The 14498-nt window shown below is 45.3% G+C and overlaps 1 protein-coding gene across 1 annotated transcript; it reads right to left on the bottom strand.

The window, feature by feature from the left end:
* Positions 1 to 1047: 1047 nt before the first annotated feature.
* LOC135368860 (zinc finger protein Gfi-1b-like) lies at positions 1048 to 4780 on the bottom strand. The gene is made up of 4 exons (XM_064602400.1): positions 4662 to 4780; positions 3726 to 3879; positions 2893 to 3194; positions 1048 to 1504 (listed from the first exon to the last, which is right to left on the bottom strand). The coding sequence occupies exons 1-4, from the start codon at positions 4756 to 4758 to the stop codon at positions 1287 to 1289; spliced, it is 771 nt and encodes a 256-aa protein (XP_064458470.1). The 5' UTR covers positions 4759 to 4780; the 3' UTR covers positions 1048 to 1286.
* Between the last annotated feature and the right edge of the window lie 9718 nt (positions 4781 to 14498).

The raw sequence follows: 14498 nt of genomic DNA, 5'->3' as shown, positions 1-14498 counted from the left end.
AGGTTTCTAAAGCATACAATGCTGCGAGAAGATGCAGGAGGTGTTGGTTCAATGTAAGCACGATAGACCGACGGGAACACGTACGGACAGCCACACAACAAAAAATCGACGGTATCTGCTGCTTTTTGATATTCGTGCTGTTCTTGCCACTTGTTGTACGCGGATACAGCTTTAGGCGTCTCCGCGACCCAGATTTTGAATACACGCTGCACAAAGAAAATGTGAGTACGTACCGTTTTGTGCTTTTGCTAATTTGTGGCACTTGCATCACGTTTTCAAACTGTCACCTTTGGCACACGAAACTTGCACCTCACCTCGATCGTTTTATCTTCAAACTTGGAGGGAGTTACGGCAACAGTGACAGAGCTTCCTACAGCAGTGGTGGTCGTTGCAGCAACATTAATAAGATTGCCATTGTCACTGTTGATACCATTCGTTTCTTGTCACTAAATTCTTGTTTCCAGCACAAATTGACAAGCGTGTGCGAGAAATGGGGTTTAAATATTGTAAACCCGGCTACATGTGGTCGCCCGCGTCTTAAATAAATAAAAACAGAATCTCGTTTGCTTGGCTTGGCTGTAGTCGGTCGGATCTTGTCGGATTGGTGGTTCGCATTGATCAAGGTTGCCAGCATAACTGACAGCGACTGTCGATATCGAAACTGAACAGCGGGCGTGGAGAAAAAAAAATCTTATGTGTCGAAAAAAGCAACCTGGAAAGTAAATACTCGCAAGTAAAGTTACAGCAGCAACAACTTATCTTAGAGAGCATTTAAGCACAGTAACTAACTAATCTAAGTATAATTAATTACAATGACTACTGACAGAAAGCTGGTTACAAATACAATGAAGTGTTTCCAATTTCAAAATAATTGCTTCGCACTGCGCTTGAGTCTTACGCTGTCTCTACCTGTATCAAGTCAAAAAAAAGTGCGGAAATTCGGGATATAGCGAACTTCGAGAACGAAGTCGAAAGATGGGTCTCGCAAAAAAGCCAGCGTTGTAACAGACAGGACAAGTACAACAGTGTGTAGAATTTTATGAGGAAAGCAAGGGAGACATCGTGCTCCCACCTCCACCTGTTCATAGGCGGGATATAGGAGAAGAAGTGAAAGAGGAATTCTCTGGACGACGACGGCTTGACTCTTGACGGCCCCTTGACTCTTGAAGCCGGCCGTGGCCTACATGGTACTGTGATACTCGTACACCAGATATGTTTCTGCCGCTTTCCGATTTGTTGAACATGTCGCGCGTAAAGGCACCGTGTGTCCTTTCAAAATGCAACATTCAAACACTAGGAGAAGGACCAGGTGGAGGTTCTATCGCTGTCGGTCGTTGATGTTGCGTCTCTCTGTGTCTCCGGAGGTCAACTCTGCGTTGAAAAGCTCTTCCGCAGACTTCGCACGCAAAAGGCTTGAAACCCGTATGTTTCCTGCTATGCGTAATGAGGTTCGATGACTGGCTGAAGGCTTTTCCGCACACCTTGCATTTGTGAGGTTTTTCTCCTGCGAGAGAAAAAAAGAAAGAAAGAAAAGGGCGCATGCTTGAGCTCTGACCCGTACCGACGGTTGGGAAATAGAGATGGGGAAGCAGTCGGGCCACAATGTGGGTCCGTCTCGCGAATAAATACAGCGCGTGACCGCATAGACACAAGGTGCAAGAAATAAAGATATACACTCCGATGCGCGCGGAGCACATCACAAGGAAGCGCAAGAAAGGCGGGAAGCGAACGCCATCTATGAAGGATGTTTGTCAGCGCTCGGCGGTTGCCACGAGAAGAGGTTTCATCGATAGCATCCCAGATGGCGAGCACAGTGCCGCCAACGTAAGCCATCAGAACCTGTGTTTTAGGAGGAGGTTGGTGGCCGTGGAGGAGGAGGAGGAGGTGGAGGAGGAGGAGGGGGGGGGGACGCTTGGAAACTCTGTTGCGTGATAGAAACCAGGCATTAGACAGTTTTAGAACTGTCACTGCGCGTTGCGCAAAATACTGTTTGTGTTCTGGGCATGAATATCGCGCATGATTCCTTTGGGGACCCAAAATGATTGGGTGCCATATTCTGAAAGTCAGCGATTTTTCCAGCTCCCCCACCGCACCTCCCTAACACCCCTAAAATCTAGCTACGCGGCCCTAAAATACCGGCTAGAAAGACCAAAAACGCCACAGAAGCAGCAGATATGGTCGTCCCCCTCTGAAAACTCTGAATTCCTGGAACTCTCTGCTCAGCCTATGTGTTCATGTACAACGTTTTTATGAGAGGGAAGGTCGTAAGTTTTTTATAGGGTTGTTGTGGAGGGAAGGGCCCGAGATACAGTAACCTCCGCCAGTTATCAACGCTGTTGTCCTAGATTTTCTCACGAAAACATGTTCACCCTGTCACGCAGGCAGATTTCAATGATCATTGACACCAATGGTCTGAACATGCACGTAGCGCCATCAGGCGTGTAATGTGCCAACTCCTCAAAGAGCATTGGATCCAATGCTCCATGACAGATTGACACGTTCCACGCTAGATGGCGCTAGGCGTGTTCAGTGGCCGTTGATTTCAATTATAATTGACGACTGCCCTGCCCGTGTGACAGGAGTATTACGTACCTGGCTAAGGAAAATATTGCGAAAATATTGCGAAAATTACTGATGAGATTCGGCATTCATGGGACCGAGTTTGTTCGCGTATATTGCTCCCTTTGCTGCAATACTTGCAATGCAGGTTCATATCAAATAATTGTCTTTCACATTTATCCAGCATCAATCCCTTTAACATTTAGATCTAGAAAATTTCAATGTTGGGAGAGCAGAACAGCGATGACGGTTCAGCCCCTGCCCAGTTCAGTTCGCCGTCTGCAATATACATAATCCCCTTTGTAGCAGAATGCTAATGAAATAAATCTTTACCTGTATGTATATAGGTGTGCTTCTTCATGTCGGACTTCTGATGGAAACGCTTCCCACAATATTCACACGGATATGGCCTGGTGTCCGAATGAATTAAGAGGTGCGTTGAAAGGGTGGAAGAGCGTTTGAAGCATTTCCCGCAGAGCCGGCACTGAAAGCTGCGTTGAGGTGCATGGATGACGCTCTGGTGGTGCCGCAGGGTCACCTCGTGGTTGAAACTCTTTGGACACTTCAGGCAAGGAAACTCCAACTCTCGTCCTGAATGACATCTCCTAGAGTGAACCTCCAAGCCATGTGCCGTACTGAAAGCGGTGAAACAGACTACACGGTCAAGCCAAGTAGCTACAACAGAAGTTGTGTATTGTGTGTTGTGAATTCTGTTAATAATTCTATGCACTCTTGAAAGAGAACTTCACCGTTATAACACGCTTTGCCCCAACCACTGCACAGAATAAATTGTCCGAGTAAAGTATCTTCACCGTTATAACACGCTTCGCCCCAACGAAAAAAATAAATCAAATAAAATACACAAAAAATAAAATTTAAACAAACAAAAATCTCTTGCAGGTCACGGCTAAGAATCGACTACTAATTGAACACCTACATCGGAAGTTGATTTCGAGTGATGCAGACAAATACGTATAGGGACGACACTGCCCTTCGCACTTATTTGTATAATTTTGTTTTATTACTAATTAATTATTAAGGAATGTTTTACTGATTTTGTTACACGAGTCTTTCAATACATTTCTCTTTTCTTCTTCTATTTTTTATTTACATTATTTTATTTTTTATTTGTTTATTTATTTCGCGGCGAAAATTCCATAACATACCTGAAGTTTTTGTTGCACAGGTTGCATTTGCAATCTCTCTCAGGTCTCAGCCCCAGCAGAACTTCTATGGAGAAATTTGTGGACATGCTTACTGCATCCTTGTTTTCCTCCGGGGAGGGACTGCGTGACGGACTGCTGCTCCGCGAAAGGCCCCCTGTAGGATGATAACGGTAACGCACAAATGAAGGACGATTTCGTTCCGTAATACGATCACTATAATGATTACCGGCAATCCTTTATCAGAGACGTGTCACGCCACGCGTTCAAATTCAGACCATATTGAAATTCCTCAAGAACTTTCTCGTCGATAAAAAAAAAAAAAAAGAAAAGGGAAAACGACAAGAAAAAAAAGCAAGCAGCTCGTGGAACCCCGTATGATTAAAAACGTAGAAATGTAAACAAACCTCAGGAGCAAACATTGCAAGAAAAGAAAACTGCGTTAACAGCACGTGATTCCAACTTTTGCGTGTGCTGACATGTGAGTTTCACATGTGTGTAACACTGGAATTATGAATAATAGCCAATATATGACATACCACGTAACACTTCTCACATGAATGGACAGTTTTAGTAGATTGCGTGGTGTTCACGATAAAGGTTTCGAAAAAGCCGACAGCGCAGAGTCTTTGAAGAGGCCGACATTTTAAAGTGCTGAGCTTGGATTCAATGCCGTCCTTTATATCGTTTTCGTACAGGGTTCCGATCCGCAAAATCTCGCTGAGGCGCAACACGTATTTTGTAACAGGCGAACAATAAACAAAGAGTCCATATAAAGAAGAGACACGGTTTAGCGTATCTGCACCTTGAGAACCTCTCCTATACCTGCGCGAACCGTTACAAAAATTTCAGAGCCACCAGCTTTGCAGTCCGTTTCAAGAAGCTGACAACACTGTATACGAAACGGAGTTCCCGCCGTATACACCCTTCTGCACTCACCTACAGAATCTTCGTAGTGGAGAGGAGAAAACACGGCCGAAGCGCTTTCGTGCACGTAAGAGAGCCCTACGCGACGCACGAGGAAGGAGCGAGGCATCCTAGCAGTTCCCCAATCACGGTGTGACTGACTCTCATCGACAGCCTGTATCTTCTATCGGGTGCGGGAGCCTTCCCCGCGCGTGGCGGCGCCTTCCTCTTCCCCTGACTTCGGACGTCCCATCCTGGAATCCTCCCCTCCCTCCAGGGAGCTTCTGCCACGCGACTGCACCTGGTGCAGCTCGTGTGTGAATCCCGTTACTTTTTTTTTACTATTTACTTTTACTTTTACTTTTACTATTACGCGTGAGGTGGAGAATGGATGAGTAGCGCCTCTTTACGGATCACCGGCTGTGACCAAGAGGCGTGGAGTCGTATGTAGTGTATAGATTTTACTTTGAATAAGCGCTGCTTTATATAATGAAATGTTTGTACAAGCTGTTTTGGTGATGGAATGGTAATAAGGTGCCAGACTAGCTGTCGGAGGAACCCCTGAGCGTGGGCGTACGAAAAACACGTATGAAGTTCTGCCTGTTATGCTGCTTCTGATGGTCCTTTCTGACTTCAGAGCCGAATGAATGTACCCGAACGTAACGTTCAAAGCAAGGGTAGAAGATACCGTGCTCTGTGAGCGGCGCCAATCAGAGGACACTGGTGATTTCTGGCAAAGCTGCGCTTCTGTGTGCCTCCTCGTTTGTATCTCTTGTCAACATACTGACGTTTCTTGCCTTTTAAGATGGCTCTTGATGCCTTCTTGAACAGGCTCCGTATCCAATAATTCTCCACTTTGTGCCCTAGGTGTTCAGAATGGTATGAAGTTGGGCCTGTTGGTACATAGTGATGAATAAAATAAAAACCAGCGGTAAAGATACGGGCAAGAAAGGGACGACACGTACGCTGGACTGTCAAAAGTTTAATGTTGTTCTTCCTGTCTTTCTTTCCTTTTTTTTTTCTTCACTAAACTGTTGACAGTCCAGCGTACGTGTCGTCCTGCTCCTTTGTTCGTGTCTTTATCTGCTGTTTTTTTATTTTTTTATTTACCCCCGGCTGTTGCCATTCCACCTGCTGTGCAAGAAAGTTCCTAAAGTATGCGTAATCATGTACATACTTTCATTTTGTGTACGTGCCTATCGTTATCGATTTACATTATTTCTACAATCACGCACTCCGAATATTTCCCATTGAACATGCATCGACGACATGAAATTCATATAATACAACCAGAGTTAAAGCACTGTCCCTCATGTACGTTACACAATATATATAAAGTGACCAGTAATATCTTCCCGGACTCTCCTCAGCGCACATATGCATCAGTTCGGCCATGACGTGCATTGCAGCGGAATCCACGGACCGTTGCTCGCGCTTGCGGTCCCTGGATGCCATCTGTCCCATTAGATAAGTCGGTTACAGATTATTACACCCCATTAGAAACTCTGCGCGTGTGTCCTCCCGCAACCGCAGCCGGTCCCCTTGCCTGCCTGTGTCATTAATGAACTCTAATGAGGTTTCGCTTCGCGGAATGTAAGTAGGAACTATATGATCAGGCGATTTCTTCTGGTTTGATTACATTGCTCACTTGCTTAGCTTTATTTTCTTATTTTAAGGCACCTCCGGTGGTTTGGGATCCTTTGATTACTCCTTAAGGCGGACTCATGCGATGTAGTTACGTTCGCTCCCGTCAAGAGATGGCGCCATCGTCGGAAAACTGTTTTCTTTGTGTTGCGCAGCGCAGTGCATTACGAAGACGGCCTATCAGGAACACATCATGAGCAAGTTTCACTGAGGTCTCATGTTGTGCGCCATGTTTATTGTTATCTTTGTAATGATTATTATGTTGTTTGATAAGTAACGTACGCAAAACGTAAACGTCTGAGAGCACAAATGCTGAGACCTTCTTGGTCTTGCTCCAAGCACACCGATGATATGAGCAGATATACTACCACTTTATATCAGTGCAGATTCGAACCAACACCTGAACAGTGGGGCCACAATGCGTGTATCACAGCACAAGACTAAGATTCGTAAATTGCAGTAAATCGTGTTCGAAGTATTTCACTATCGACTGTTTACCGGTGAGCAATCTAGCTTAGAAGATGAGCATAATTATGATATCGTGCAACACAAATTCCGTTTAAAGGATCACTATTCAACACCAGCAGGTATGGAAGTTGACAGCTTAACGACAGGCGTTATCAACGGCCGACTTATTTGACTGAACGTTACGCCGCGGTACAGAGCATAGGAGCATTAGGGTGAGTTATGGGGAGCTAGAAAGCTAGCCACCACATAGGTGTGTGGCGAATCTTGTGTGCTAGCAAGCACCACATAGACAATACTGCCCTCCGCAGCGAATCTTGCGAAGTTTCAGGATTTTTCGCTTGGCGTAGCATGTGTAAAAAGCAATCTTCCCCGTGGCGAGATTTTTTATCTGGTATGTAAGATGCAGCTCAGTGTAAAAGAGGCCTACATCCATATAGCTGTAGTTCTCTTGATGACAATACGCACTTCTTCACGTGTAAATAAGCATACTGACTCACCTTTTTCATCTCACAAGTCACCAATACAAAGTATTATACCGGTCGGTTACCATTGCATTTACGCGTTCGTGGTTGTGCCTTAGTTAAATGTATCCCTTACCAATAAACCCAAAGGACAATTTTAAGTTTTCATTAATATGAGGTATATTGATATAGAAAAAAAAAACGGATGGATAGGGAAGCAGAGAAAGCCACGAGCGCGCATCCTGCACCTCGAGCTGCATGATTAGTCATGTGGCACACGTGGCACTCCAAATAATACTTCATGGGCACGTGAAAAAAGAAAAACGAAAAAGGTCTATTTCGCTATTGGAAGCAGTTTCGATCACTGAAATAAATCGAGGGTCCGGAGCCATCTCGATGACATCGTTAATCAGGTTTCATTGCAGGGCTTTGCAGCGAGAGCCACCGACATAGCTGGCCGGCTTAGCTTGCGCATTCTAGACGCTCTTCGTCACGGCCCAACGTCTATTAATCTCGGCCCAGGTCCCTTATAACCGCACAGCGCACGTGGCTCCACGCTCTGACGCCTTTTTAAACGCTCTCGCCCACAGATTTACCCCCTTTTTGGGCACCTTTGGTATGCGGGGTGGTTTGCTTGGGGGAAGGAATGGCTTGAAGTTGTGCTCAATTTTTCACCACGGGACAAATGAAGCTTGCCTGGTGGCTCCGGATTATCGTCATATCGTGACGGCTTTGATTTATTACGCTCAATATGCGTCCTGTTTGTTCTTGCGGAGCCCATAACCCTACATTCCTTCTCACGGTGACTGGCGTGATGCAAGAACACCCTGTGAAGCATTGTCCGTGTGGTTCCACGTTTTCGTTCGCTCTGTCTGTGGCCGTCGTTGCTGGCGTTCCACATTGCTCTCAAATTGGTCACAAGCGCTGTCTGGAGCATGTCTTGCATCGATTAGCCGTGTATTCACGCGAGCGACATTCCCCCAGAAACGGAAGATGCGAAAAACGTCATAGCTTCCTGCTGTCACGTGAGCGTGAGCGCTCAACGTCGTGTCTTCAGGTACACTGCTAACAGTGCGGAATACCCTGCTACACACCCACAAGATATTCCGTAGCAGACGACAGGAAAACACGCTGATGGTGTCGTCTGCTAAGTGTCGTCTGCTAAATGCGCAGTACGCCACTCCCGATATTCTGCACCGTGTGAATGCTCAACGTGACACGGGACGGAACTTGGGACGTGTGAATACAGGGTAATGTTACTGCATACTACTAATGTTACTGCATACTAGAGATGGGACGAATCCAGAATTTTTCGAATCCGAATCCGAATCCATCCGAATCCAAGGAAGGTTCTACGAATCCACGAATCTTACCAATTATTTCTTAAAAAGAGTTGAAAAAGCCAGGAAAAAAAAAACACTTCTAGTGAAAAGTGTTTTTGAAGCAGAATATGATAGCTTTGTTTAATGAAAAACAAATTAAATAACGCTTCAGTTTCAGGGCAAAATATAATCACACAAATTACTCTTTTATTTAACACGTTGTTCATCGACTACAAGAGATGCGTAAATTCTCGAGTCCGGATTATTTTCACAAAACTAAGCAAGAATCGAAAGCAAAACCAGGTTACTTTTAAACTTGTAATGTAACAGTTCCTGCCCGAACTCTTTCAGTCCAGAGCGATGTAAACAAACAAGTAATAAAAATACCTGTCGGCCAATGAGGCTTTCGACGGACTCCGGATGCGCCAATTCGGAAAAGAAACAAACACACGTGGTTGGTGGATTCGAAAGATTCGATTCGCCGTTTTGAACTCTGGGATTCGGATTCCCGAATCTCGCATCCCTGCCTAGGATTCGAGGATTCTAGGATTCGCGGACTCGGTTGGCACATCCCTACCTGCATACCATCTACCTCGACCAGGTCCTTGGCAAGTACGTATAACATTGGATCGGCCCTTCAGAGTGCTCATGGACGGGGAAGTCTGGAAACAGAAGTCCACCAGGTGGAAGGAGAGGTTTGTATCGATAAAAGAGATTGGGCGCAGACTAACTGGTGCATGATGATGAAGGAACGAATAACCGAGAGACACGGGACACGAAGACAAGCACAAGAGTTCTCAGACACAAAACCTCCTAAATACCTAACAACTCCCGGAGGGGAGGGAGAGGGATAAAGGATGGCCTATTTACACTGTTCCCACGTTGCGTTATCGCCACCGTCTCTTTCCCAAAAGTCTTTTCCACTTATCCCTTTCCCTAGACACAACCACAGTTTCGCTGAAAATGGGCTCACAGTTGCTGCATTGCCGAAGATGCTCAACTAGCTCGCTGGAGATATGGCTCTTTTTTAAGTTGAGCTGGTGTTGTCGAAGGCGGTCATTTAAACAACGTCCAGTCTGCCCCACATAACAAAAACCACAACTTAAGAGAATAGAATAAACAACAGCACATGTTCATGGTACAATCGCAGACTTATGCTTTACAGTGCATCCTTTTGGCACGACATTGAATGGAGTCAATCTACTCAACCTGAAGGCATTAGAAAAAACCACTTTCAACCCAAAATCCCTCGCAACAGATAAAATGTTATGGGAGATAGAATGATAATACGGTATGACAACTAATTTTTCGGAAGATGAATTGGCATTTGCATTGATGATGTCTGGTCTAAGATGAAGCTTGCGTAGGAGAATAAGAGCCCTGGAAGCAATCAACTGCATGTCATAACCTGCTTGAACAAGTCTGTTAACCTGCCGTGAGATACTCGACGAAACACAATGAAGACAACTTTTTGAAGAAGCAGCATTAAGAAGTTTAGAAGTTTGTATCGCACGTATGTAAGGATAACTTACAAGGATAGTAACACAAAGTTAAGGGTAATGTCTGTAAGGACCCTTGGGGCATTTAGAAATACATAAATGAATGAATAAATAAATAAATGACCATGTCCGTTGCCTTGTACCAAAAGAACCGTCCTCCGGCCTCACGGTTCACGCGGGAAAGGCTGTGACACCAAAGCTATATGTCAAGCAGCGCCTAGTTGCTGTATCTGGGAGACACTCCACGTGCCTTGCCTGTCCTTGGCATATAGGAAGAGGAAATCATTGGACGTACCTGAATGTCCGCCAGCACAGACATGGTGCGGAGATTGTTTGTAGCTCCAAAGGACAGGATGCGCCTTGTGGCGTTCGTTACTACATAAGCGATGCGCTACTATTTTCATTCGAGCAGCAATTGGCACCTCACGTTGCAACTCTAGTTGGATCAAATTGACGACACTGCGTTGTGATCTGTCGGCAGGCCGTAAAATCACTCAGACACCCATAAGACTTCCCCGAGAAGCATGTCATCAACGTACTGTCTAAATTCATAACTTAAAAACTCGAGACTGGGGGACAAAAAACGACAACAGAGACAAGGTCTCAATGTGTTGTCGTTTTTTGTCCCCCAGGCTCGGGTTTTTAAGTTATGGATCTATACCACCAGCTCGCTTGCTACCTCTCTATATCCTCTCGGTTCTGTTTGAGGCACTTGGGACTAAGGGCAGTCTTGTGACGAAACTGTGCTCGCGCGAGATGTACCATGGTTACCAACGAGTCCGCTATGGTAGGTTGTATCACAGATTCAATAGACCTCTCCCTGTTTGTAAACAAATGACGTCATAATGTCCGACAGCGCCACAAGTTTGGTAGGGTTGAACTACGCTCGAAGCTAAAGGTGAACAAGGTCGCGCCCGAAAGCCACGGTCTTGAGGGGATTACGACGGTCCCTGAAAGGGTCGCGACCTCCGGTCCTACTTTTCTTTCAGTGGGAGGCAGCGAACAAGTGCCCGTTCGTGGAACCAAGCCCTCTCCTTCCGATTTGTTTCGGCTTCAGTATGTCTACCAACGTCATGATGACGTTTCTCTGGTAGAGGTCTATTGGTTCGAGACCGCAGAAAGAAAAATGACATCGATAGATAAGGAATTTGACGGAGCAGCAGAGTAGCAACGCGCCGCTCCACCTTCGTCGTCCGCACTCGTGTAAGAATCTGGCTTCCGCAAATGCCCTTATGTTCTACCGAAACATTTGCAGCTGTTTAACAATATTGGTGAAATGTGTTGTGTAGAACGAAATATTCCACAGTAAAGTTATGTTTCACGAGTTCAAATATCCCTTTGTCATATTTACACCAGCTAGCATGTGTCCTTCTTGTATATGTGCTATGGTATACTCTGTTCCTGGTAAGAGTGAGAAGGAAAAGTTAGGAAGTTAAGAGACAAAGTTCTGAAGAAGAATAAAAGGCACCGTCTATTCAAGTATTCTCTACACGCTACCAGTGTTACAAGAATCTCGGCAAGAGTAAATCGGGGTAATGGCCGTAAGGATGGAATACAGAATATCAGGACAGGCGTGCAAACGACAGAACAAACAGTAGTTCATGCCAACTCATCATCATCGCCATAGTCATCCTCTTTATTGACATCATCATTCCAGGCGCTTTCCACCAAAGTAACTGGTTCGAGCAATGTGGAGTTGCGAGCCTCACACTATAGTGAAGCCAAAATCTCCATTTTAGTTTTTCTTAAAAACAAATCAATCAAATCAAATTTCTTCCTTTCCTTGTGAATGTGGTTCACATGCAACAACAAGTATTCATTTCAGCGCATTCAATGTGGAACCAATCGATATAACCTGGAGCTACGTGATTCTGGCCAGCTTGCCAACTGTGCCCGAAATCCTCATTTCTTTCACTTGCCGTCTTTACCATGACTCAAAATGAATAATCGCCAAAACTCACACCGCTTTCTCACTGTCTCTCACATGCGACCTGCACGCCTCAATTATTGCCCGCTTTAACGACCCCGAAATTTTAACCGGAAGCAACATCTTAGCTTTGGAACCGAACAACCTCATGTTCTCTTCCCACCCTCCAACCTAAAACAACACACCCTTATACGCCATTTTAAAAACAAAACAAAAAATACCTTTCCAAAACAAAAAAAAAACAGTGCAGACACCCCTCAGAGAAAGACAGTCAGTATACTATAGCAATAACCCCAAAAGCCACGAAGATACACGCGCGGAAAGTGGCCGAAAAACAGGCCCGCAGCAGCCGGCAGCCAAAGTGCGACACAGACTGGGCCAGAGGGCAACATCAATAAAAAAATAAAAAATAAAAAAAATAAAAACGAACGGGGCTCCGAAAAACAGACGGAACGAGTGGAACGTATAGCGGTGCCCAGTGAAGTGTAACGGGTCCCTTTTGGCTGCTGCATATAGACTCCCTCAGGTGCCGGGCTCGTGCCGTGCGTGTCAGCTGGTGAGCGAAGCACGCGCCACATGACTTACCGGCTTTCGTAGTTGGAGGGGAGTCGGGGGAGGGTCTTCAGTGATTTTCGGTTTACCTGGCTGGGACCCCTCGCGGTTTGCCCGAAGCTGTTGTGTTCGGAAGGGGCATCGCGTGCGCTGGGGGTGTTTGAAGTGTGTGTGTGTGTGTGCACGGGGATTGACGGGCGGCCGTGACTCATGCACTGTACGTCTGTTTAATGAACGGTCCGCTGCGCTTGCTGTTAATGTTCGCGCGCTCCCTTTCTGCCGGTGTGTATATATATATGTGTGTATAGTTTCTGAACGGGAATATACGGCGTTTAACGTGGGTATTACGCTTTAAGAGAAAGGGTGGGCTATGAGCGTACTGGTTTGCGAATAGGGGAATTAAGGCGTGAATCCGCTTATTCATGTTTTCCTTTCTTTTCTTTTTTTTTTTTCATACCTGTCAAGCTTTGCATGTAAGTCATAATGGCATTCAGTTCCAGTTCTGAATGTTGAGCACCCTTGGCACGCACAACACAGGGGCTAACTACTAACTACTAACAGGAGCTAAGGCGTCCTAATAAATTCCGACTTTCTCCGGCTGTGTACGGCAAGTGTTAACAAAAGAACACAAATTACTCCCCATTCATCATCTCACAATAAAGAGTTTAGAACACTTAGAATTACTCTCGATGCTGCCCCGTCTGCCGCGCCTATTCTTTGTTCACGTATAACGCTGTGACCAGGAGAAAGCTGAATTTTCTAAATGTTTCGTCACAAATATGTGGCCTGAAAAAAACTACTAACTACTTTTCTCGCACCATAGCCGTGAATTCAGAAAGGAGCCACAAGCGCTGTACGGTGCATATCATGGTCACCAGGAGGGATTCGTGTGGACAACCTACACGCTTAGAAATGAACTTCACCGCATAGCACGCTCCTAGCCAACCATAATCTCGAATGATATCGTTATCTGCCCTGATTTGTTGAAAACGGGAGGCGTACGCCTTTTTTGTGACACTTATGCTGTTCATAATTGTCACAAAAAAAGGCGTACGCCTCCCGTTGTCAACAAATCAGGGCAGATAACGATATCATTCGAGATTATGGTTGGCTAGGAGCGTGCTATGCGGTGAAGTTCATTTTTAAGAGTGTAGACCCATCACACACGAAGCTGATCCATCCTGTCGAAATGGTGGCTGTACAGTATCACTCTCAGAAAAAAAGGTGTAGCAGTTACACCTTTTAGGAGGTAATAGTTGTCGCATATGTTGTGCCTAAAAGGTTGAAAAGTTGTACCTGCTACCTATCAATGATAGGGTTATCGCTTCTGATTCGGTGAGCGAGGGGGGCGTACACCTTTTTGCGGCAATTTGGATATATGCTAATTGCTTTTACTACCCTTTTACACCCTTTATCAGACGCTACACTCTTAGAAATGAACTTCACCGCATAGCAGGCTCCTAGCCAACCAACATCTCGAATGATATCGTTACCTGCCATGATTTGTTGAAAACTGGGGGCGTACGCCTTTTTTGTGACAATTATGACCAGCATAAGTGTCACAAAAAAGGCGTACGCCCGCCGTTTTCAACAAATCATGGTAGGTAACGATATCATTCGAGATGTTGGTTGGATAGAAGCGTGCTATGCGGTGAAGTTCATTTTTAAGAGTGTATGTTGACCTACAGGTGGTAACTATAGAAGTTACCACTTTTTCACATCCTTTTTTTCTTAGAGTGCAGGAGTGATACCAGCTGCGATTGGTAGGTATTCTTAGCCATTGTGAAATGTATCATAGATAGATCTATTTACAGTGAACCCTCGTTAATATGACCCCCGATAATCTGACATACGCGCTTTATGACCATACTCCTTGGGAACAATTTAGTGAAACCTCTGCAAATCCCCCCGTTAATATGACAATTCCGCATTATGACCAAAATTTTCGGGAACGACCATGGTCATAATAACGAGGATTCACTGTATAGCACAAGACG

This window comes from Ornithodoros turicata, chromosome 9, assembly GCF_037126465.1.
Source record: "Ornithodoros turicata isolate Travis chromosome 9, ASM3712646v1, whole genome shotgun sequence".
Classification (NCBI taxonomy): Eukaryota; Metazoa; Arthropoda; class Arachnida; order Ixodida; family Argasidae; genus Ornithodoros; species Ornithodoros turicata.
This window is presented reverse-complemented; position numbering and strand designations above follow the sequence as displayed.

Coding starts and splice junctions, on each gene's coding strand:
- LOC135368860 (XM_064602400.1), bottom strand. CDS start 4,758: ATGCCTCGCTCCTTCCTCGTGCGTCGCGTAGGGCTCTCTTACGTGCAC. Junction 3,880..4,661: donor CCACTACGAAGATTCTGTAG/GTGAGTGCAGAA, acceptor ATCATCCTACAG/GGGGCCTTTCGCGGAGCAGC. Junction 3,195..3,725: donor CTGTGCAACAAAAACTTCAG/GTATGTTATGGA, acceptor CACCGCTTTCAG/TACGGCACATGGCTTGGAGG.